Raw genomic sequence first — 24,530 nt, 5'->3', positions numbered from 1 at the left:
AAGCAAACCTGCATTAGATTTCAGTCCTGACTACTTATCTCACTGCTCATTCTTCCCAGGAGATCGCGTCCTCTGCAGTCCTGTACAGACACTCACTTCTAAGTAAACCTGCAAAGGATCAAGCTGCAAGCACTCATTTTATTAAACATTCTGAAGCTTAATAAAAGCTTATTAAAAGCCAGTGCGGTCGATTTGCTTATACATATGATTTTTGAAGCCAGTGTAAGACAGGCTATTGCAGAGTTAATGCATACACTGCATAACAGGCTCTGGGCTCCAGATGTGGCCACATCTGCGGGTGGATGGGGTAGCAATGGCTGACTGTAGAAAGATGGGCATGCAAGGGAGCCTCAAGTATGACTGCTAGATATATCCTACTAGTTATAAAAGTATACAAATTGGCTTATCACTTTGACTCGTATTTGGGGCTTTCCAGAGAGAATATGCAGGCAATATCCAGAAGAAGAAGGAGGAGGAGGAGGAGGAGGAGATGGAGATGAAAAAAAAAAAAAGAAATGGCAAAAGCAACATTTTGAAGCCTTAAAGAGTGTGTGTTATGCAAACTGTAGCAAGCCCAGTTTTTATCCTTCGTGAAGATCAGTGCTGGCTCACAGTCTTTGAAAGTCCTTGGGCAAGACACTCTGGCTGGTTTCAGAGGACATGATAAGCAATGGGGGGGGGGAAGTAGAGTCAATTGTCCATTTTGTTGCTTATTGTGTTGTGTGTAGGGGACACACAACAGGCATACAACTCACGGTACACTATTTTTTTCCATTTAACCCATGGAGAAAAACAACGAGCTGCTCTGGAGACGTGTTGGTTAAAATGCCATCTGGCAGGCTCCGTTGCATGTACCGCGTGTTATTTCCATTGGCCATAGAGTTCTCCGGCAGGAGTGGCTGAAAGTGCCCTGGCTGCTCCTGTACAGCTGGCAGAACTTGCAATGCATGATGGGATAGGGCCAGGAAGACTGACAGAGGAGTACCAGCCACCCAGAAGGATGACGGGATTTCCAGCCACACGATGGGGGCGGGACAACGTGTCGTGTGGGGAGTACCGGCAACATACGGTGAGTTGCCTATTCCATCCCCTCCCATTGCCGAAAGTGTCATCTGAACTCAGCCTTCTGATCACCAATTGTCACCAGCTGCTATTGAGCCTCATCCTCTCTTTCACCATTTGCTTGCTTGACATGCAGAGAACGAGGGAGCAAGAAGGTCAGGACATCTACTGCTTTTCTTTCTCACCACCACTGTTGTCTGGGCCAGAACAGGAAGCAGGTGGATAAGCAGGTTGCAATGGTGAAGAGGAGGAGCAACTCCAGTTTTTTTTTGTCAGTGGGCCCCTGCCAGGGTGTGGGCCCTTAGCACGTGCCCAACCATACCTACCCAGGATAATGACCCTGGTTACTGTGACATCTGAACTCAAATCCTTGTTCGCTATTGTAGGTAAGCACCAGGAATGCTGGCAGGTGTAACTCATGTGGAAGAAGTTTGCCTGACAACTGTCTCTCCATGGGGGCAGGAAGACAAAACATTGTTCTTGCCTTGAACAGCCTGCAGCAATTTCTGAACCAAGCTGAGGTATATGAAGCCCTTTTGATAGACAGCTGTGTTATAGCAATTAAGGCTAGTTGTTCCCAGCTACATCCATGCAGAGGAGAAGACATCTTGATAGGCTTAGAATGAACCAGTTCAGTTAGAAGGATGGACTATTTTGCCAAGATTCGGCTTGCGCCCATTGCCTTCCTGCTGTGAACATCTGGCTGTCGTTTCCTCTCAACAAAACTGGCTCACAGCCGTGGAGGAGGAGGAGGAGGAAATCTCACCCCCTGTGCTTCTGCCATCATTATTTGGGGGCTGAAGGATGTAATATGAGTAGCACAAAGTCAGAAAATGTCCCCCAATTGCTGCAAATGCCCTACAGATGCAGCATATGAGAACATCCAGACAGTGACAGCTCCAGGACTGGGTGATGTGTGTGTATATGTGGGCATGGCTAGAGGAGGAGTGTGTGTAGGGGATTGATGTCACGGTTTTGTGATCGCGAGATCGTTCCCCTTGTCTACACGTGGCGTGCAACGTCCCAGGAGGAAGAGGATGTTGTGCACGCTATTTTTTTTAAAAAAGGTAAATGAGCACATGAGCGCTCAAACGAAAAGGTAAGTTTTAAAAAAGTTTTTTTAAAAAACACCCACCTGACCCCCGATGGACACAGAGCTCCTGAGGAGCTCCATGCCCTGTGCCCGCCGCCTCACATTTACTTGGGAGGAGCCGGGACAAAACTGCGATGGCGGGCCACACGTCCCGTGGTCTCGGGGGTCATTCTGAGACCATGGGAAAAACCAGGATGGAAGGGTAGTGCGATATCCCGGAGAAAGGGAGGGATCATCCCTCCCTGCTCCCGGGATGCCCTGTGCATCATGTGAACACACAGGGACGATCCTGGGGCGATCCCGAGGATATTGCTCCATCTAGCCATGCCGTGTGTGTGTGTGTGTGTGTGTGTGTGTGTGTGTGTGTGAAGGGGGGAAGGAAACCTCAGCATGACCCTTTGGTCCAGAAGGGGTGGGGAGTACAAACTGGGAATTCTTTTGTATAGCCTTGATCCTTGTTGGTTACTTCATGCAGACCTACAACAGGAACACTCTCGGGGCATTTTGTGGTGGCACCGTTTGGGAGATTTTACCAAATCTGTACAACCCTAGTCCTGGCACCATCATCTTTTCAGTGCCAAGCAAAGGCATAGTGATTTCCCACAGGCCTTTGTGCGTTAGTTATTAGCCAGTTGTTGTGGGCAGCTTTCCAAATGGGTGAGTTTTGGGGTTGCTTTTTTTAGGTTCAGGAGCCTTTAATTGCAGATCCCTACTACCATCCGATTAGGGTGACCTCACGAGAAGGAGGACGGGGCTCCTGTATCTTTAACGTTTGTGTAGAAAAGGGAATTTCAGCAGGTGTCATTTACATGCATGCAGGACCTGGTGAAATTCCCTCCATCACAACAGTTAAAGCTGCAGGAGCTATGCTAGAGTGACCAGATTTTTAAAAAAGAGGGCAGGGCTCCTGCAGCTTGAAATGTATACAAAAAGGAGCCCTGCTCCCTTTTCATATGGTCATCCTTCATCAGATATAGCAGTTCACAGTTGAATCCCTGACTAGAACAGACAGAACTAATGTGTACACTTGAATGTGGGTTGGAAATCACTGTATTTTACAATTGATTAAAATATTCATATTCTGTCTTTCAAAATAAAAAATATCAAAGTAGTTTACAACATTATTTAAAATATCTCTTTCCATTGATTCTGGTAAATCACATGGACTAGAAATAAAATGAGGATTGCCCCTTCCCCCTTTTAAACACATAATTCATGAGTGAATGTTTCTCTGATTCAGAAAAAGGTTGCCAACTTTTCAGTGGGTCTGTGTAGCTGTTTCTTTAACAGTGGTTTGATACACAGACATTAGCAGCTTATTTCCCATCTTTTGAAAAAGTTTACTGATTTCTTCACTTCATGCTGCAGTTAAGGTCACAAGAGCAAAGCAGACCATTTTTTGTGGTTAGTTGACAAGTGCTGAACCCTATACCCAGAATTGGTTCAGCACCCTGGATCACTCTTTTAGAGTTCTGACTGAACCCCTGAATGGATTCACAGCCCCACCAAAATTGGAGCCACCAGCCTCTACTGTTTTAAGCACGTTTTTTAAACCAAACCAAACCAAACCAATGTTCATCAGGATGTGTAGTTTGACTGCTAAAAAGGAAAAGTTTTGACATTGCAAAGCTGCCTTCAGCTAAAGGGGGGGAAATGTTAACATTGCAAAGCTGCCCTTTCAAATGGGAAGCATTTTCCAGCCTGTCTCTTGACTGCAAACGGTTAACAGACTAATTCTGCCTTTAAAATGCTAATACCTAACAATGGTCTGTGGATAAGTTAATTAGTGGAGCCAGCTTGTGTTTAATTATTTCACTTGACCTGGTGCAGCTTTATACCATAATCTCTTTAGAGAGGCGAATGGGGCGATTGGCGGGGAGAGGGGGTGGGGGGAAAGCGATTTACCAAAAGAAAACTTTAAATCGTTTTTTGAGTCAAGCAGGTGCTTTTCTTTAACTTGGAATTGGAAAGGTACGCTATTTTCCGCTGTGTTACAAGCTCAACATGAGGGTGGGGGAAAAAAATAGATTTAAACTGCCAAGATTATGCTAAAACCCGGTGAGCCTTCCAGTCGAATATTTAACATTTTCTCTCTTATTCAGCTAGGATTTTATTTATTGAATAATGTAAAAAGCAACCAGCTGTAGACAAGGTGCAGGGAATATATATATATATATATATATATATATATATATATATATATATATATATATACACACACACACACATATACACACACACACACACACACACACACACACACACTGCAACATCCAGGCCTGGATGTGAAGTTACTCAACTACACCCACAGAAATCAAGCAGTCTGTATAATTGGAGCAAACATATTATAATCGAACAATACGTTAGGGATCTTGTTTAGGGTGACCATATGAAAAGGAGAGTAAAAAATAAGCCAAAGGCAAGGGCAGAACCAAGGAATCTTCTACAATAATATTATTAGTAAAAGGTTTATTAAAGTGCCAGGTGCCTACGCGTTTCGAACACGATTGCGTTCTTCCTCAAGGCTTTATAACGTTAGTTACAAATGACTCCCTAGGTCATTGGTTCCATTGCCGTACTGCTCTAACAGTCAGGAAGTTTTTCCTGATGTCATACAATGGGGTACTTATGTCAGCTGTTATGAACAAGTCTGTTATTGAATTGAATTGGAATTGTTACTAGCTATTTAATTGTTTTAAATTTTGTATCTTAAATCGGTGTTTTAGACCACGTTTTATTATAATGTTGTTTTGTAATGTTTACAATGTTTCATTTTTTGTATTTTTATGAATTGTTGTGGACCACCCAGAGTGCCTAGGCTATTGAAATAAATATAATAACAGTTAAGGGGCCCCCAGGATGATAGACTATGGTTTGATGTTAGCTTGTTAATCTAAAGTTTGTCTGGGTTTAGACGTAACAAGTAACTGCAGTTGGCTTAAATCAGAAGTGAAAGCTTCTATTCGCCTTCTTGTGGCCACACAAGAGAAGAAGCACTATTGGAGTGGAGTTCAAAAGCCTGAGGCTTGTCTGTGTAATGTTAACCCACAGTTTATGGAGCCAAAATGTGCTGCATTTCAGTCAGTGCTATCCAACCTCTCTTCAGGCAGACCTACAACCATCCTGCTTTTCTGGCAGACATAACTGAGTATTGCCTGGCCACCCACTTCCTTTCCTCTCTCAATATATTCCAGCACCTGATGGGTCTGAAAAGTCAGGTTGTATACTGCACAGGCATTTACCTGCATATTTCTATGAACCGCCCAGAGAGCTTTGGTTATTTGTTGGCATAGAAATGCAATCATAAATAAATAAATAAGACTGTAACCAGGTGACCTATGTGCCTGCTCTGTCCAGGTGCTGTCCAGGTGGATGGTCAACTTCAAGGTCCCTGGGCTCTCCCTTCTTACAGTTATATATCTTTTAATTGGACCTGGACTAAACTTCTCTTCAAATATAGAATGCCATCAGAGGATTATCCTCTGCAAAGTAGGGCACATGGCCCCCTTATTGAATAGAAAATAGAGACTATCCCTAAATAACGATAGTTGGAGCATATATCCATGGGAGCCATTATTCCCGTATGAACCTCTCCCCATTGCACTTAAATTTTCTGGCCTCATCCATCCGAAGTGTGATTGATCATAGAATCATAGAGTTGGAGGAGACTTATAGGCCAGCTAGTCCAAGCACCTGCTCACTGAAGAAAATCCAGAGCTAGAGTATCCCCAACAGATCACTGCCTGGCCTCTGCTCAAAGACCTCCAGTGAGGGATAGCCTACTAGCCCATTGGATAGCCTACCAGGTAATTGGCTCCATTATTGTACCATCAAGAAGTTCCTTTCCACGTTCAACCAAAATCTACCCTCCTGTAACTTAAGCCCATTACATCTAGTCTTTCCCATTGGGGTAGCAGAGAACAAGATGCTGTATTCCATAAGACCGTACCATTGCTTTTTAGCTGCTTCTATTCTCTCCACTCCCACCCACTAAAACAGGGAGAAGCTGTGGCTCAGTGGTAGAGCACATGCTTCCTCTGCAGAAAGTCCCACGTTCAATGCCTGGCATCTCCAGGTAGGGCTAAGAAAAATAATAACTCCGCTTGGAACCCCAGAGAGGCCCTGCTAGTCAGAGATGGATCAATGGTCTGATTCAGGCCATGTCTAGACAAGGGGGGTTGAGGGGGATGGTCTTGTGATTTTATGATCACAAGTTCCACCCCACCACCCCGAGTCTATATGCAGCGCATGTCATCCAGGGACGAAGAGGACATTGCGGCCGCCATTGCGCTCCTACGAAAATGTACATTTTTTAAAAAAAACAACCACGCTCCCCCACCCCACCCCAATGGGCACAGAGCTCCTGAGGAGTTCTGCACCCTGTGCCCAGTTCCTGGCTCCTCGTGTTTACTCCTTGTGAGGAGCTGAGAAAAATTGCAACAGAAGTGTAGGGCGATCCCCCGAGGCAAGGGAGGGATCATCCCTCCCTGCCCCCAGGATCTCCTGTGCGTCATGTGAACGCACAGGGATGATTCCGGGGCAATCCCCGGGATATCGCCTGGTCTAGCCATGGCCTCAGTATAACTCAGCTTCCTAACTCCTCATGTCCATGCATCACAATTAATTCACCAGAAGTGCAATATGCATTTGCAACAGTATTAACCCGGGTTAATAAACAAACCCCCTTTTGCTAATAAGTGACATTACTTGCTGCAATAACATGCTATTAAAGGTCATGCCTGCATATAATGACAGAACCAAAATGGAATGAGGCAAGATTATTTCCACACATCTTTGGAGAAGCATCATCTTCAAACCAACAGTTAAATCTACGGCTGACTAAATTCGGCTTTGCGCTAATCAGCTGTTTCCTTTGACAGGAAACGCTGCTGCGGAAATGGGGGCAATTTCCTTGGAGAATCATTCCAACAATTAGATGGTTTAGCAGTGATATCCAGGGATATTAACATATGAAACCTTTTGTATTTATATTTTTATGGCACCAGCCTGCGGAGTTAAAAAGCTATCAGGAATAATGCAGAGCGATAAATGCCACGCATAGGAGGTTTGCAGTTCATTACATGCGACAAATGCTGAACTTCACACATCTCCAGAAAGAGGGCAGAGCAGATAGACAACAAGTGTGTGTGGATGTCAGCTACCTAACAGTGCCAGAGGAAGGATCACAGAATAGTAGAGTTGGAAGGGGCTTATAAGGCCATCGAGTCCAACCCCTTGCTCAATGCAGGAATCCACATTAAAACATACCTGACAGATGACTGTCCAGCTACATCTTGAATGCCTCTAGTGTGGGAGAGCCCACAACCTCTCTAGGTAATTGGATCCATTGTTGTACTGCTCTAACAATTAGGAAGTTTTTCCTGATGTTCAGCCAGAATCTGGCTTCCTGTAACTTGAGCCCATTATTCCATGTCTTGAAGAGATCCTGGCTTTAAGGAAGCTACTTTAACTAGAAAGAACTCCTTGGGGGCTACAAATTCAAGTCTCTACCAAAGAAAGATTTTGTCCCATGCCAGAGATATGGCTAGGGTTTCTTTACACATGTGCAAACCCTGATGTAACCAAGATGGGTCACTTCAACCCAGAGTCACTTCAACCCTGATGAAGTGACCAAGAGAATCCCAGTTCAATGTTTTGAAACCATGAGAAGGTCCCAGTAAATTTTGTGCTTGTGTGGGGTGTGGGATGGGGATTTAGATCAGGAAAAATAGGATGAGATGAAGTAAGCCCCTTCCTCCGAACCATGATCTAATTCATCCCTTTTATGGCTGCATTTTTTAACCTTTTTGATGAAAATCTTTTCAGTTACATAATGAATCTCTGGACCCCTTCTAACATCACAATACAGTATCGGCGTCAATCAAAGCAGTTAAATAGAGCACATACAATCATGAGATCAAATATTGCCTCTGGCTCAGTTAGGTTATCAACCTCATTTCCCTCTCTCTTCTCACTCTCTGCTACAAGTGCGACTCTTCCAATGAAAGATTTTGTCCCATGCCACAGGTATGGAGGTAGGGCTTCTTTACACCATTGCAAACCCTGTTTACATTGGGAAACCCTACATCTCTGTGCACATTTCCACTGAATGCATAGCTGGTCATGGACATGGCTCACAGTTGTGTTGACGCTGCAATCCTGTGGCCTCCCCTCATGCATTTGTGAACGCAGGAGGAGGGTTGTTAAAACCCCACGGCCATGTCACCCGTGTAGTTTTCACTGATACAAATTGCTGGAGTATCATAAGACTGGACCAAGGGGAATATGGTATTATTTTAAATATCCCTTATGATAATATTGTTGATGAAGTGTGTATGTGTGTGTGTAAGAAAGAGAAAAAGGGAGAAGGAGAGAGGGAGAGTCTTATTTTAGGAAAAGAGATTGAAGAAACATAGAATGAGACAGAGGAAAAATAGAGTTTGAGATTGTCAATGTTTGCTTCAAATTATCTTACGATTTCAGAAGTTTGATTCAAACTGCCATAGTTCTATCAGAATTATGAGTTTTTTCGGGAGGCACAATGCAATGGGCACGGAGCAATCCTCAGATAGGCAACTACAGTTTCATGAGTTGCCTCTTGGAAAGTGGCTGAAAACCAGAACCATCAAGCTATCACTTAAACCTCCCAGAAATTGAAAGGAGGTTTGGCCCATGACTGTGGCCTGCGGTTGCATCTCTATCATAACCCTTGTCAAACCACCAGTGCGGGGAAAGGGAGTGTTCAGCTCATTCTCCCCACGGGCAAGACCTAGATAGGATGTGTAGGTTGACGAAGCTCAAGTTTTCAGATTTGGAACATCTGAAGTGGCTCATGAACTCTCTTCCTGCTGTTGAATGCTAACGATCATTATTATTATTATTATTATTATTATTATTTATTTATTTATTTATATAGCACCATCAATGTACATGGTGCTGTACAGAGTAAAACAGTAAATAGCAAGACCCTGCCGCATAGGCGTACATTCTAATTGTCCTCCCTTTATTAGGCAAGTCCCACAGCCCCATCTTAGTGACAGGTGACATGCAATCTTAGTGACATGCAATCTTTGACATGGCGATTTCTCTGTTTTTCCCCTCCGCCAAGGGTGAAAATAATACCATCCAAACAAATATGCCAGGCAGCCTTGCGACATGGGGATCATTTCCTGGATAGCCATTTGTTCTCATTTGACAACAGACAACCCGTGTCCGCAGGAAGTCACTGGCGTGGAACTGCTCGCACATCAAGGTCATTCAGATCATATTCTGCAACAGATGGTGCTACGTGTCAGTTTGAAGGAGGGGTAAATTTTTGATGGGCAAAAAGTGGAAGAGGAGGAAACAGAAGAAAACACAACCTGCGGTACAGATTCTAAGTCAGCACTTGGGGCATTACACCACTTTGCTCCCCAGTACAAAGAAGGCATAAGATTGCCTTGGGCAGGGAAGGAACATGCTTGTGGCAGTGGAAACCTCTAGCAGAGTTTGACTGAGATCGAAGGCTACTGATGCAGTGAGATCTTCTGAGAAAGGGGAATGTTATTTAAGGGAGCATGGTCAACATCAGCACCTGGCATCCTTGGGCAGATGCTAGGGTCCCAGCACCCTAGCAGGGCCCATAGCTGATGCCTGTTCTGGGCCCTCCTATTATTATTTTTCTGGCCTGGCACCCAAAACAGAGCCAGGAGGCTGAATCTGGCCACCCTATTAACTTCCCATAATGCACTGACTAGGATAGCCATGTGTCCTATATCTGAAGGGTTGTCCAGTCCTAGTTTAGTTTAAAGATAAAGGGCCATAGGGGGAGAGAGCAAGGTCCTTGAAATTGTTCATGTACAGTAAGCAGCACCTGATAGCAGACTGAGCAGGTGGGCAGGTCACCTGGGAACAATCCTTCTTGCTATGGTGAGGACACATTGTATGCTTATTGAGTTGTAGTCATGATTTCTAGCTGCGCATGTTTGTATATCAGTTAGCCCATAGATTTTATGCAGATCTATGCCCTCTTTTGCCCTCATGCTTGGTGATGCATTTCCTCTTTTAGGTGATATATTAAGGGACACTGTATTCCCCAAACTAGCATAATTCTGAGGCATGGTGGGAAAGTAAATGGGTGGCTAATGTGAGATCTTGCATTGAGCAGGGGGGTTGGACTCGATGGCCTTGTAGGCCTCTTCCAACTCTGCTATTCTATGATTCTATTCTATGAAATCTCATGCCGACAATACACAATATACATTGCGAGTTGCACTGCAGTGGTGCAAGAGCCACATTACCATGGCCTGCTCCAACATGATCTTTCATATACATTTGTCATCCTCAGAAGTCTTTTCTCCAGATTCCCATTCACATCTGGAGTGAGACATTTGGTGACTGGGGAGAGGGCCTTTTTGGTTGTAGCACCCTGCTTGTGGGCTTTGCTTAGGCGTAAGGACATAAGAAGAGCCATGCTGGATCAGACCAGGGATCCATCTAGTCCAGCACTCTGTCCACACAGTGGTCCACCAGCTGTCAACCAGGGACCCACAAACAGGACATGGTGCAACAGCACTCACCCACCCATGTTCCCCAGCAGCTGATACATATAGGCTTACTGCCTCTGATACCGGAGGTGGCACATAGCCATCAGGACTAGTAGCTCTTGATAGACTTCTCCTCCAGGAATTTATTCAACCCTGTTGTAAAGCCATCCAAATTGGTGGCCATGATTACATCTTGTGGTAGCGAATTCCATAGTTTAATTATGCACTATGAGAAGAATATGATTGGCCAGTGTGGGAAATAAGGTGTGTCCCACATACGCCTTGGTCCAATCCTGGTGGGCTCTTCTTATTTTCTTATGTCCTTTTGGCTCCAGACTTTTAAACTGTGAGAGAAACTATTTCAGGTGTGTGTGTGTGCGTGTTTTAATCCTTCTCTTATTTATCATGGTTTGATCACTATTTTGTCATTTTTTTAGGGGGGAGGTATTAGTTTTCGTGGTTTTGTTTTTTAGATTTTTGTTTTATTTGTTTTATTTGCTCTGGAAATGTTTTCCATTGAAGTACAGAACACATACATCTAAATGAATAAATAACACATGAAAACGAGGAAAATTGCACTCAACCTGTCTAACTGGAATTTCATTCAAAAATAAAATATATGAGTCAGTACTCTGTACCCCCTTCGAACCCCTGCAATTAAATCTAAAATGTGAATTTGTAGGAACTTTGATGTATGGCTATTGGTTCCTTCCACCAATGAAATTTTTTTTTGGGGGGTGGAAACTTGATGTACTCATGTTCACACACACACACCACCACCACCACTGCTGCCCCTCTCATTTCATTCATAAATAAATAAGCCACTAGCTCAGCAGCTGGCAGCCTTTCCCTTTTATCTTTCACTTGGTGGAGAAACCAAGTAAAGGAACGCAGCAATTTCTGAGAACCATGTCGTGGTAATCACAGAGTCGGGGTTCATGTATTTTTAAAGCAATATGTGCAACCCAGCGCCAGTAATTTTGGGGAAGAATTATAACAGAAAAAAATTGCAAACAGAGAGATTCATGAGCCTCCGACTCTTAGGTTTTTAAGATGAGATGAACGTGCTAGTATAGACCATTCCTTTAAAGAAGATTGGGGGAAAGTTAGTACCATTTCCACTATGAGCAACACAGAGCTGCAATACTTATTATCCCAAATAAGCACCAGTGACATTTGAGATGTCTCAACACTTATTGGCTTGCCAGCAGTAGGTGGAATAAGCCAGTTCCTTCCCCTCCTTCCCCTCTCTCTCACTCCCCAACTCTTTTTTATGTGCTCAAAGTCCTCTTCTATAAAATATTTAGTGCAAACTCTCCAGAGGGTTAGATTGCCTTTGCTGTAGACTGGATGAAGCTTTACAAGGCTGTTGAGAAAGATATCTGACTGCAACGGAGATCAGCCTAGCCATATCTAAAAACACTGAATGATGCTACCAAGGTCTTAGTGATTGATACAAACTTTGGACCTTGGACGGTGGTCCTCAATGACATTGAACACTCTCAAACTTTCAGGTGTGATAAAGGAGTGGCACCCAAACACTCCGCATGATCTTCAGGCCTTCATGCACAGGACAACTCCATGTGAGACGTAGCGAGATTAGCTTTGCTGCAGTTCAGTGCTCCCACGCCCATGGAGAGATCTCTACATGCATACAATGACGGACGGTGCTTATTGGGGCTGGTGGGGCAAACGGCAGGGTGGATACTCAATATTCTACTGTAATTGTTGGATGAGGGCAGAACATCATGCGCGCCAATTGGCGGCTGCATGCCGTGCATTGGAGCCTGCTTGTGTGGGGGATTTGTACCAGATGTGGGGATTTCACAGAATCATAGAATTGTGGAGTTGGAAGGGATCACGAGCATAATGAGCTCAAGTTACAGGAAGCCAGATTCATGATAGCACTCTTCAAATACTTGAAAGGTTGTCACACAGAGGAGGGACAGGATCTCTTCTCGATCCTCCCACAGTGCAGGACACGGAATAACGGGCTCAAGTTACAGGAAGCCAGATTCCAGCTGGACATCAGAAAAAACTTCCTGAGTGTTAGAGCAGTACGAGAATGGAACCAATGACCTAGGGAGGTTGTGGGCTCTCCCACACTAGAGGCATTCAAGAGGCAGCTGGACAACCATCTGTCAGGTATGGTTTAAGGTGGATTCCTGCACTTAGCAGGGTGTTGGAGTTGATGGCCTTATAGGCCCCTTCCAACTCTGCTATTCTATGATTCTATGATCTTCTAATCCAACCCTCTACAATGTGCAGGAAAACCAATTAAACCATCCATGAGAGGTGGCTGTCCAACTTCTGAAAATCCTCCAGAGATGGAGAACCCACAACTTCATTAGGTAGGCTGTTCCACTGTTGTACAGATCTTACCCTCAGTGGATTTTTCCTTATATTTAATCAGAAAATATAATTTAATCGGAAACCCTCTGGAGAGTTTGCTCTCTGCCACAAGTGGTTGGGGGAGAGGCAGAGAACCGGCACCCCATTTGCCCCCAGATATAGAGCCACCTCTGCATGCCTACAGCTCTTTAAACCACAGATGGGCAACCTTAGCCCTGCCAGCCAAATCTGGCCCCAGCACCCTCACCAGGCCATGCTGCCTCCCCTCCTCTTCCCAGGGCTAAACAGGGAGCTTTAAAACCCCACCCGGCACACCCTCGCCACCCTTCAGCTGAGCCACGCCAGTCAGCTGAGGAGTGGAAAGGGCCTGGTTTTCCTCTTTATAGTGGCACACTGAATGGAGAGGTTGTAATCCCCTCATTCATTGTGTCACGACAGGGATGAAAACCAAGCCCTCTCCGCCGTTCCGCAGACCGGGTCTGGAGTACCATTTCCATTGCCAAATTGGGGAGAGGGCCCAATTTCCATCCCCATCAGATGTGTCTGTATGTATGGGAGTTCATGGAGAGACTGTGTTGGAAACTGGCCCCAACCACCCACTGTGGGCATGCATCCCTCGAGAAGCTTCCGGGAAGCCCATGTGGCCCCATCCCTGGTTTAAAAATGCATGCCAGTCAGCTTGCCACTGTGATGGCTGTCCTCTTACATCCACCTTGATAGAGGGGTAGCGGCATTTGCTGTACCCATTGCTGTAAATGTGCATTAATATATTGTTTGAATATTGAGGAACATCAGGCGGGCGGAAATCGTGTTTGCCTACCGTCGTTTTGCCTCTTGCTTCTGTCCCACAATAGGGACAAGCAGCTACCTCTTTCTTCACATGGGGAAGGAAGAGGTAACAAGCTCAGTGGGCGTTTTTATAGCGCTCCTTCTCCTGCACACGGCAGGAAAAGGCGGCAAGGTCCGTTACAACAACAACAACAACAAAAATGGATTTTTGGGTTCTTTGTGTGTGTGTGTGTGTGTGTGTAATGGAAAAATGAGTAGAAGGAGCAAGAGACGTGCAGGAGGCAGATGGCATCGTCAAAAGGTCTCGTGAACATCTGTGAGGGGCAAATAACGAGCCTGCTATAAAACGCTCCTCTGATGATGGTCATTGCATCTGTATATTTGTTTTGTGAGCTGCTTTGGGGGGCTTTTGACCGAAATGCGGCACAGAAATAAAGTGTAACATAATATAATATAGCATAACACTTTGAACAACTGTAAAGGGTTAGTATATTTTCATATGCTTTCTGCAAGAGTTCTCAAAAATCCCATAATCCCCTGATTCCTAATAGCACCAGCTCTGCTCTTTAATTTTCATATTTCTCCCCCCGCCCGCTCTCTTGGCTATGGATTTTCCTAGTTAATCCATATATTGCATGCTCTAGTCATTCCCTAATATCCTTCGCCTTCATCTTCAAGCATTCCTTAACAAACCTCTCACTTCTCCTTTGCTCCTTACATATTTCAGCACAATTTGATTTGAACTTGATTTTTTTTTTTTATGTTAGCCTTTCTATTTCAAGGCACTTTTGAATCCTTGGATGTTTAAACGTGTGTGTGTGCGTGTGCGTGTTAAGCTATAATTTCTACCCATTAGCTCATGATGGTGAGAATTGATGGCTTTTTGTCCCATCTGTGGCATTTTTCACCCTCATGCGAGCATGGAGCTGAAATCGGTCTGTCGCGAAACCAGCTCCCTTTAATAATTTTTATGAACTGCAGTCCAATTATCGTTATCTTCCTTGGGGATCCATTCAATTAAGCACAGCCATAGTGAGTGAATGGTCACAGAGCTTTGTAACCGTATTTACATCCCGATTAATAGGAACCAGGTAAGATAGCTTTAAAGCCATCAGTAGTGTATACGCTGCTTTTTTATTTTTATTTAATCTTTTTTTCTTCTGCTATCTCCAATGTCAGACGTAGTTTCGGTGGTTAATTTCCCCCACCCCCAGGGTAAGAACATACATAATATTTAAAGAGAAGTCATAATGGCTCTTTGCCCATGGGTTGACTGAAGCTTCATCTAGCTTTGCAAAGTGTGTGTTAGATGGTATTCTATAAAGATGAGTGCTGGTACAGTCTTACCCTACTGTGCTGTGCTGTTCTCAGATAGTTGGTTAATAGTTGAAGGGTTTGTCATGATGGGTTGCCCCTGCTTTTATGAAAACCCTGTGTTTTTGCTGCTGTGGAGTAGTGTTGGGTAATCTTGATGCAAGAGGCAGTGCGGGCTTTCCGGCAGCTATTCTCTTTGCTCTGCAGTGGCAGCGAATCAGCTGCTGTGTCATATAACCCACACAGTGCCAATTCACAGCCACCGCAGGGCAAAGACGATGTTTAGATGGCCCCCAGGATGTTCAGATGATGTTTCATCAGTGGGAGATAATGGTTGAGCGACAGTGTCCTGATAGCTGGGGGAACCTCCCTGTGAGTATGAATGAGATACCCTTCAGGGCCTGAAGAAGGTGGTGGAACCCCTTCAGCTGAGGGAAGGGGGGATGTGTGTGAAAGAGAAATAGGAAGTGGCGAGAGCCAGAGAAAGAGATAGAATTGGAGGGAGAGAGGGGGAGAGGAAGAAAGAAAAGAAGAAAGTAAGTTTTGAGGTAGAGCTGGCTGGTACAGGGTGTGTATCCTTCAGAGCTGACCAAATTGCTCTCTGGGGATCAACCATCGTAGGAATGCCTCTTTGCCCTTACTTATGCGCTCTCTCTCTCTCTGTGTATACTTGTAAATATGCCAAGTCTTCATTACTCTCTCGTCTAAAGGAAACTAAACTTAGCTGGAACGTCTCAACACTTGGGAAAGTGGGGAGCACGTAACAAAGGGTTGGATCCATCTGTGTCATCCTTTAAAAGAAAGGAGAGAGAGGAGGAATTCCAGTTGCCCTAGCAGACATCTGTGAGCACAGCATTGTTTTTAACCTGATAATCACAACGTCTCCCCCACAATCAATCTCTCACTGCCAATGACCAGGCTAATCTTCCAGGGAGAAAAAGGAAAGGCAAATAACATTGCCAAGACTTCCCAAATGAAGAAGTCAACAGCCTGAGCCTTTCATAGGTTCCACCCTTAAAGGTGGTCTAGAAATAATTTTAGATAGATAGATAGATAGATAGATAGATAGATAGATAGATAGATAGAGATAGGAAGCTACCATACACTGGTGGCCAAATTGTGGACACTTTTTGAAATTTTCATGTTTTGCAACTTTGCATGTTTATAGAAAATGTTCTTTTTCACGAAATTCAAATATTAGGGGTGTGCATGGAACCCCCGATCCGCTTCTCTTCCAGATCCACAACTTCCGGATCGGGTCCGCTCTGCTCCACTCCGCCCCGCCTATAGTCCGCTCCAGTTTGCTGTGAAGATCCAGATCCGGATCGGAGCTTCGCTTTCCCCCCCGCATAGACTTGCATTGAAATCCAAAAAAGCCTACAACTTTTTTTTCTGTTAACATTAGAAACCTCAAACTCAGCACCATGATAGCTTATCCATGTATACACATGCATGCCAAGCGTCAAGCAAATCCAAGCATCCCCTGATTTTCGGGGAATTTTTGAAAATCGGACACCCCATTTTCAGACATGGGATTTACTCCGACATTTTGATAGAAAAAAAACTTTGAAGCATGCACCCTCACAGATGCCATCTAGATCCACATTCATGGCAAGTTTCAAGCAAATCCCATCATCCCCTGATTTTTGGTGGGGGTTTAACCTTTTAACTCACCCCAATTCAAGTCCCATGCTAGAACTCTGTCAATTTTCACGTTAGAAATGTCAAATTAGGCATCATGACACCTGATGCATGTATACACATGCATGCCAAGCCTCAAGCAAATCCAAGCCTCCCCTGATCTCCAATTGCGCTTCAGTTACAGAAGGAACAGCAAAACTGACTTTCCCCAACTTGAAACATGATGTATCGCAGCTACTGCCATGTGATTGGTCCCCAGAACAAAGACTGTGATTGGCCAGTAGGGTTTGCAATTCCAATCCGCTTCTTCACTCAATCACACCTGTGTTTGTTTTTAGACTAAAGTAAGCATAACTTTTTTTGAACTGCAGATATTTGCATTCTGGTTTTTTTTGTATAGAATTCAGCATTAAATTCTCCTTCAATTGATATATAAACATTTGAATTTCGTGAAACAGAACATTTTCTATAAGCATGCAAAGTTGCAAAGTTGCAAAACATGACAATTTCAAAAAGTGTCCACAATTTTAGCCACCACTGTATACTGACTCAGGCCATTGATCCACCTAGCCCAGTATTGTTGACACTGACTGGCAGCAGCTCACCAGGAATTCAGGTAGGAGATGCCGGGGCTTGAACCTGGGACCTTCTGCATGCAAAACAGGTGCTCTACCACCATGCCACAGCCGTTCCCTTTCCTTGGTTGCTGTTCCAAGTGGCAGGTGGTGACAGTAAGCCTCCTACGAAGCACGAGTTGCAAAACAGAGTTGTCTGTGATAACTGGGCCTGGGCTGGTGACAAAGTCGTCCAAGCTTTCCAAAGCTGTGTTCTCTCTCTAACACATGCCGCCTCTTCATCGTTCTTCACCTCCTCAACCGCCATGCCCAACATGAGCTGCTTCTCCTGCCTCAGGGTCAACTCGAGCTGACAAGCCTGCTTTGGGCAAGCCGAAGCGCTCTGTGCCGACTCCACCTGGCAGTCCTCCCCATTGCTCTTTCAAATCTTTCTGACAGCCCATCAGGTCCCCCCCACTGCCGGCTGCTGACTTGCTGTCAATATTTCCCTCCAGTTCTCTGAATTCACCAGTGGCCACCTTCCTTCTGCTCCGAGGCAGCGTTCAAGGCTTGCTGCTCGGAGGCGTTACAGGAATGTGTCAACGCAGCCCGGGTTCCTTGAAGCCTTGATGCAGCCTCCAAGCAAAAAAAAAGGAGCCGGAGGTGGCTGAGCGAAAGAGACAGAAACACTGACAGGAGAAGAAGAAGAAGAAGAAGGAGAAGAAGAAGAAAGGGGAGGGCAGAAGAGGAATCGTTTGGGCAGCTGCCTCGCCTCCGAAGCTCGGAGGCTTTGACACAGCTTGCGGGGTCCACATGAATCAGAGGAAATTTTGACTGGCACCTTCCTGTAAATCTGATCTTGGCACTTTAGATCCACGGTTTTCAAAGTGGGAAGCAGGACTCTGTACAGGTAGCACCACGAGAATTACGCCCTCCTCCCTTATCTCTCTGACCCTCTCATTTTTAGAACAGAAAACAATATGTTTTGGAAATCAGTAAATCTGAATGCCACAGCTTCACTTCTATGCCCACTTAAGCCCACCTGGCCCCAACGCTGCCATCTTTTTGGTGCCAGGTTAAGACAGCCCACTAATTCCAGGCGATTAAGAGCATCTGAGGAGGCATTATAGAGTAGTATTCTATTGAAGCTGTGTTTAGTTGTCGATGTTGTTTTAAATTCTGTATATTTCTATTTCTACAGCTCTACAAGGTAGCTGAGGTTGAGAGAGACTTAACTGGGAATGGGGATGGGCAAAAACCAAAATCGAATATACAAACTTTTGGCATTAGTAATTTTTAAGGGAGGGTGAGAAGGGGAACCTGAAATGAGGGGGGTTGATTTGGGGGTGTGACAAATATTTAATATGCTTTCAGGTGGATTCCTGCATTTAGGAGGGCGTCGATAGCCTTATTGGCCCCTTCCAACTCTGCTATTCTACGGCCAAATCTACACCAAGCAGGATATAGCACTATGAAAGTGGTATGAAAGCAGTATATGGTATGTGTCAGTGGGCCCCAACAGCTGTCAGTGCACTTCAGTATCACAATAAAGCAGTCGTGTGGCTCCTGCCTCTTATATAATGCTTTCATACCGCTTTCATAGTGCAATATCCTGTTTGGTGTAGGTCTGGCCAATGATTCTATGAAAATAATAATATTAAATAAATGAATAGGTGGGGGCAAAATGTCGTGCAGAAGCAGCGAGCAAGAGGGGCCGTGTGTTTAACCTCCACTCACCCACCATATTCCCTTTGCAACACCCACCCACCACCGACCTGGAATTCTGGACAGGCGGTTGTCATTTCAAAAGGGGAATGTGGCTGGCACGGGGAAAGCAGGGTACAGGGGAAGAGTCCTCCTACCCACGGCTTCTCTTCTGCAAATCTCCCCTCTCCATCACCGTGCAGAGCAGAAATGTAGCTCAGGTTCCCAGATGCAAACAAACAACAACAACTACAAAAACCAGCTCAATACTGATAAGATATTTAATTGGAGGACAACCCTAATTTCAAGAAATTTACACAAGAAACTGTAAATAGTTAGGACTAGGAATGGGAGAATCCATGTTTGTTTGTTTTTTACCTTGCTTAAATCCTCTGAAAATCAGCGCATTTCGGCTCCGTCCCATTTTCGTTTTCGACCTGTTTTTGGCCTCACGTGAATGGGGAAAGTGTGCATTGCTGTGCATATTTTCTCAAAAGTGCAGACTTCTCACACATTGACTAAAGCATGAAAATGTATGTGTACACACACACGCACATTTCAAGGCACACACTTCTTTAAAGAAGCAATGTTTTTGAACGCGAGTGCAAATTTGGGGATTTGCACACATTTCTCACGGGGAAAAAAAAAGCACACCGGCATGCAATCACCTTTGGGATTGCGAAACGGGACATGTTCGCATGAATCACCAACAGAAACGAAACTCTCGCACGTCTCTAATTCACTCAGCAGCAGGAAACAGCCCGCGTGTATACATGCTCGTGTTGGAGCTCCTTCAAGAGTCCACCAAGGGATGCACAGGAATCGTTGCATGGCAAGCGGGATGGATCCACAGCCCTGGCGATTGCAAGCCAGGATGCATTTTTATTCTGCGTCATTTTGATGTTGGACCCTTACCTCTCTGTCAAGTCCAGCAGCCACCGTAACGATGTCTCCGGTCTCGCTGTTAATGGTAAACATGTTCTGCGACGGGCTCTGTGGGGTTTGAGTCACAATCCGGTACCTCACCATCCCGTTGGCTGTAGTGCTGTCGTCTGCGTCGTTTGCTGTCACGGTCATCACATAGGTTCCTTCACACAGAAATGACAACACAATCAATCATGACGATCTCTGTGCATGGGAGAGGGCAGAACTCACAGAATAAGATCATAAGAAGAGCCCTGATGCTGGATCAGACCAAGGATTCATCTAGCCCAGCACACTGTTCACACAGTGGCCAATCAGCTGTTGACCACGGACCAAGTAAGCAGGGCATGGTGCAACATTGCAACAGCACTCTCCCACCCATGTTCCCCAGCAATTGGTGTATATAGGCTTACTGCCTCAGATCCCGGAGGTAGTACATAGCCATCTGGACTAGTAGTACCGCCTCTGGCTGAGGCACTGAATCTAAGCTGAGGCGGGCTGATTCGGCCCACCTTTGCTCGGTTTTGAGGCGATTCTGGCTCAGCCTGAGGCACCCCGAAGACGAAGCTGATTGGCTCCGAAGCTTTGGGTTGCCTCAAGCCGATTCAGAGCAGCACCAGGCAGGCCCCCGCCACTGCTTCCTCCACCGCCACTTCACTTCTTTCAGGTGCTGTCGCCGGCGATGCAGGTAAAAATAACCAGGCCACATTCGATTTTAAGATATTGCAGGGCCTCTGAGTTATTAGTACCGCTACGGCCACCATAGAAGTACTAAATATAACGCAAATGTGTTACCCGGATCCTCTTGTATTGCATTTCCCATGCATGTAATCTTCCTTGCATTTCCCCTAAAATTCATTTTCATTAAGCGTGCTTTCATTTCTCCCCGACGTCTTATGTATTGTGCCTTCATTTCGTAGACCTGATTCCCTGTTTGCCTGCTGTGATTGAAACCAATCTTTCAAATATATTGCACCTATAAATGGCCTCTGGTCATCTTTAGGTACAACCAGGAAGCATACTCCCTACATATCAGTCCCCTACTGACTTGTCAACCTTTCCCTTTTATTTTGGGAGGCTGCATGGTGTATCAAGACCCCAGTGGGCTCCCATTCATGGGTAGCACATTGTGTTTAGCATGGTGGGTCAGACTGCACAGGCCTGATCTAAGCCAGTGTGGTGAGTAGTGGACAGAACATCAAGACTTTGACCTGAGTTCAAATCTCTGCTCAGCTGAGATGATCTTTGGAGATACCTTGTGCTCTTCTTCTCTCTTCTCTCAGGTGTCCCCAAACTGGTGCCCTCCAGATATTTTGGACTACAACCCCCATCATCTCAGTCAGGTAAATGGTCAGGGATGATGGGAGTTGTAGTGCAAAACATCTGGAAAGCACCAGAGTGGGGAAGGCTGCCTTAGCCTAACCTCCGTCACAAGGTTGTTGCGAGGATAAAAGTGAGTTGTTGTGGCAATGCTGGTGGAGTGTGCCACACCGATCTCTTTGCAGGAAGGGTGAGCTAAAAATGCGATAATAAATAATAGAAAAGGAAATCCTAGATCTAGTCCAAGAGTCTGTCAATTGCAGCTTTTTACGGGTGCCTAGAGAGGCTGCTACAGTCAACCAGGAATCCTTTCCAGTTCATCGATCAAAGCGTTGGCAGTTCTCGTGTTAGTGGGAAATGTCAGGAAGCAAACGCTGATCAAGATCAACCCATTTAGGAAGAAAAATAGATGTTCATCGGTTACTTCCTTCCGTTCAAGAAGGTCATTTATCACTGAACAATAAGGGTAATCTCAGGGCCTCTGGGAGAGCACTTCGATTTAGGAAAAGGCATGTACACAGACACAGCGAAATACTCAAGTGTGCAGTGGGCCGCAGATTCTTGATCTACTCATAGGGTGCAAGTCATTTCCTACAGAGAAGTGCTGCCCAGGGAGAAGTTTGTCATGTTTGACGTAGCCTTTGATAAATCCAGCTTAAAACTAACACAAATGTGTTACTCGGGTCCTCTTGTATTGCATTTCCCATGCATGTAATCTTCCTTGCATTTCCCCTAAAATTCATTTTCATTAAGCGTGCTTTCATTTCTCCCCGACGTCTTATGTATTGTGCCTTCATTTCGTAGACCTGATTCCCTGTTTGCCTGCTGTGATTGAAACCAACCTTTCAAATATTTTGCACCTGTAAATGGCCTCGGGTCATCTCTGGGTACCTCCTCTTGCCTACTGGGGCAAAATGAGAACCTCCTTTCACGGTGCATTTTTAAAACATGTTTCCCTTTCACAAAAATAAAACAAAGTGAAATGAAGTGGTGCCAACAAAGGAGTCAAAATGAGGGTGCTTGCAATGCGTTTAGCAGCTAAGTATTTAAAGCAGCAGTGAGACGGTTGTAGGAGGGAGAACAGAACTGAACAAAAGGGATGGAAAGAAATGTGGGAGTGAGGGAGAGAAGGGGAAACAAGGAGGAGAAGAACATCCTTCCTGATACATCGTATGATGGTGGAGCAAGAATGGCTGTGGCAGCTGGTTGAGCTATTCCCCATTCTGGCCCCCATATGGATAACAGGATAATGGAGGAATCTATTCAGAGGTTCCCCACCCCGACAACCAATGGGAAGGCTGAGGAAACCCTGCTCTGGTCCGCTTGCACTGGCTGCCTGTATGTTTCCGAGCCCAATTCAAGGTGCTGGTTTTGACCTATAAAGCCTTACACGGCTTGGGACCACAATACCTGATGGAACGCCTCTCCCGACGTGAATATACCCGGTCGCTACGTTCAACATCTAAGTTCCTCCTCCGGGTGCCTACTCCGAGAGAGGCTCGGAATATGGCAACGAGGGACAGGGCCTTTTCGGTGGTGGCCCCCAGACTATGGAATGATCTCCCTGATGAGGCTCGCCTGGCGCCAACGCTGCTATCTTTCCAGCGCCAGGTTAAGACTTTCCTCTTTGCCCAGGCATATGGCGGCACATCTTAATTACCCACATGTTTTAGTTTTTTAACGGTTTTTAATGCTTTATGTGTGTACGTTCTGTGTTTTAGAGTTTTAAATTTTGTATACTCGTTTTAATCTTAATTTTAGAATTTCTGTAAACCGCCCAGAGAGCCCTGGCTATGGGAGCGGTATATAAGTGCAATAAATAAATAAATAAATAAATAAATGGTAGAATAGTATTATCCTATGCACATTAAGAAGTCTTTACCCCTAGCTACTTAATGGAAGAAGCACCCAGTGGTTTTGATAGGACACCAGGATATAGCATTCTGGGTGACAGGCAAGTTTTAGTCCAAGCATAAAAGATGGGTGTGGAGGGAATGACTTGAACCCTGGTGTTTCTGCCTTAAGAGAGAAAGTATGGAACCATTTCAACATTTGACAACATCTCCACTTTCTTAGCAGGGGGTATACATACATACATACATACATACATACATATATACATACACACACACACACACACACACACACACACACACACACACACACTATGGGATCCTGTACTGTCCAAGAATTGTTTTTGGTGTGGCAAGGCTACCCCCATGAACCCTAACAACTGAAACTAAGCACAGGAAAGGTTCCAGAGACAGACCTAGATGAGACACGGTGGTGTGGTCACCTCAGGTGATGGATTCTGGGTACCGTTAAGGGGAGAGAAGTGGAACATTCTGACACAGGGAGCAGAATTCACTTGTGTAATACTGATGGCTCTACATTGAGTTGGACAGCAGTAACCAGCAGGGTACCACAGGACTCTGTCTTGAGGCTGGTATCATTCAACATTTTTATTAATGACCTGGATGACAGGATTGATGGGCTTCTTATCAAATTTGCAGATGACCCCAAACTGGGAGGTCTAGCCAACATCCATGATGACAGAATGATTTGGACAGGTAGGAAGACTGGGCTGAGAGGAACAAGATGTCCTTTAACAGGGAGAAATGTAAGGTATTACATTAAGGGAGGAAAAATGTAGGGTATACATACAAGATGGGGATTCATGGCTTGGGAGCACTACATTGGAAAAGGATTTGGGTGTGGTCATTGACAGCAATCTGAACAAGAGTCAGGAGTGTGAGGGCTCATCTACACCAAGCAGGATATTCCACTATGAAAGCAGTATATAAAAGGCAGGAGCCACACTACTGCTTTATAGCGGTATTGAAGTGCACTGCCAACTCTTGGGGTCCATTGACACAGACCATATACTGCTTTCATAGTGTTATATCCTGCTTGGTGTAGATGTGTCATGGTCCCCAACAGTCGTCAGTGCACTTCAGTACCACTATAAAGCAGTAGTGTAGCTCCTGCCTTTTATATACTGCTTTCATAGTGGAATATCCTGCTTGGTGTAGATGAGCCCTGAGATTGCCGCTAGAAGGGCAAATGAAGTTCTGGGCTGCGTTAGAAGAAGCATTGTACCAAAGACATGAGAAGTCCTTATTCCTCTCTACTCAATACCAGGGAGTAGAGTATTGTGTACGATTCTGGGCACCACATTTCCAGAAGGACATTGACAGGCTAGAACAGGTTCAGAGGAGGGCAACAAAGATGATACAGGCACTTGAGGACATG

General features: G+C 45.1%; 1 protein-coding gene across 1 annotated transcript in view; it reads right to left on the bottom strand.

Moving 5' to 3' along the window:
- CDH4 (cadherin 4) overlaps positions 1–24,530 on the bottom strand; it is a 1,028,403-nt gene that overhangs the window by 142,956 nt on the left and 860,917 nt on the right. Inside the window, exon 7 of the mRNA XM_063146852.1 lies at positions 19,950–20,122. Within this exon, the coding sequence (XP_063002922.1) occupies positions 19,950–20,122 (173 nt within the window). The remainder of the gene's footprint in view (positions 1–19,949; positions 20,123–24,530) is intronic.

The sequence above is a fragment of the Elgaria multicarinata genome, chromosome 1 (genome assembly GCF_023053635.1).
Source record: "Elgaria multicarinata webbii isolate HBS135686 ecotype San Diego chromosome 1, rElgMul1.1.pri, whole genome shotgun sequence".
In the NCBI taxonomy this organism is placed as follows: Eukaryota; Metazoa; Chordata; class Lepidosauria; order Squamata; family Anguidae; genus Elgaria; species Elgaria multicarinata.
Note: the sequence above shows the minus strand (reverse complement) of the source record. Positions and strands in the feature narration are given on the sequence as shown.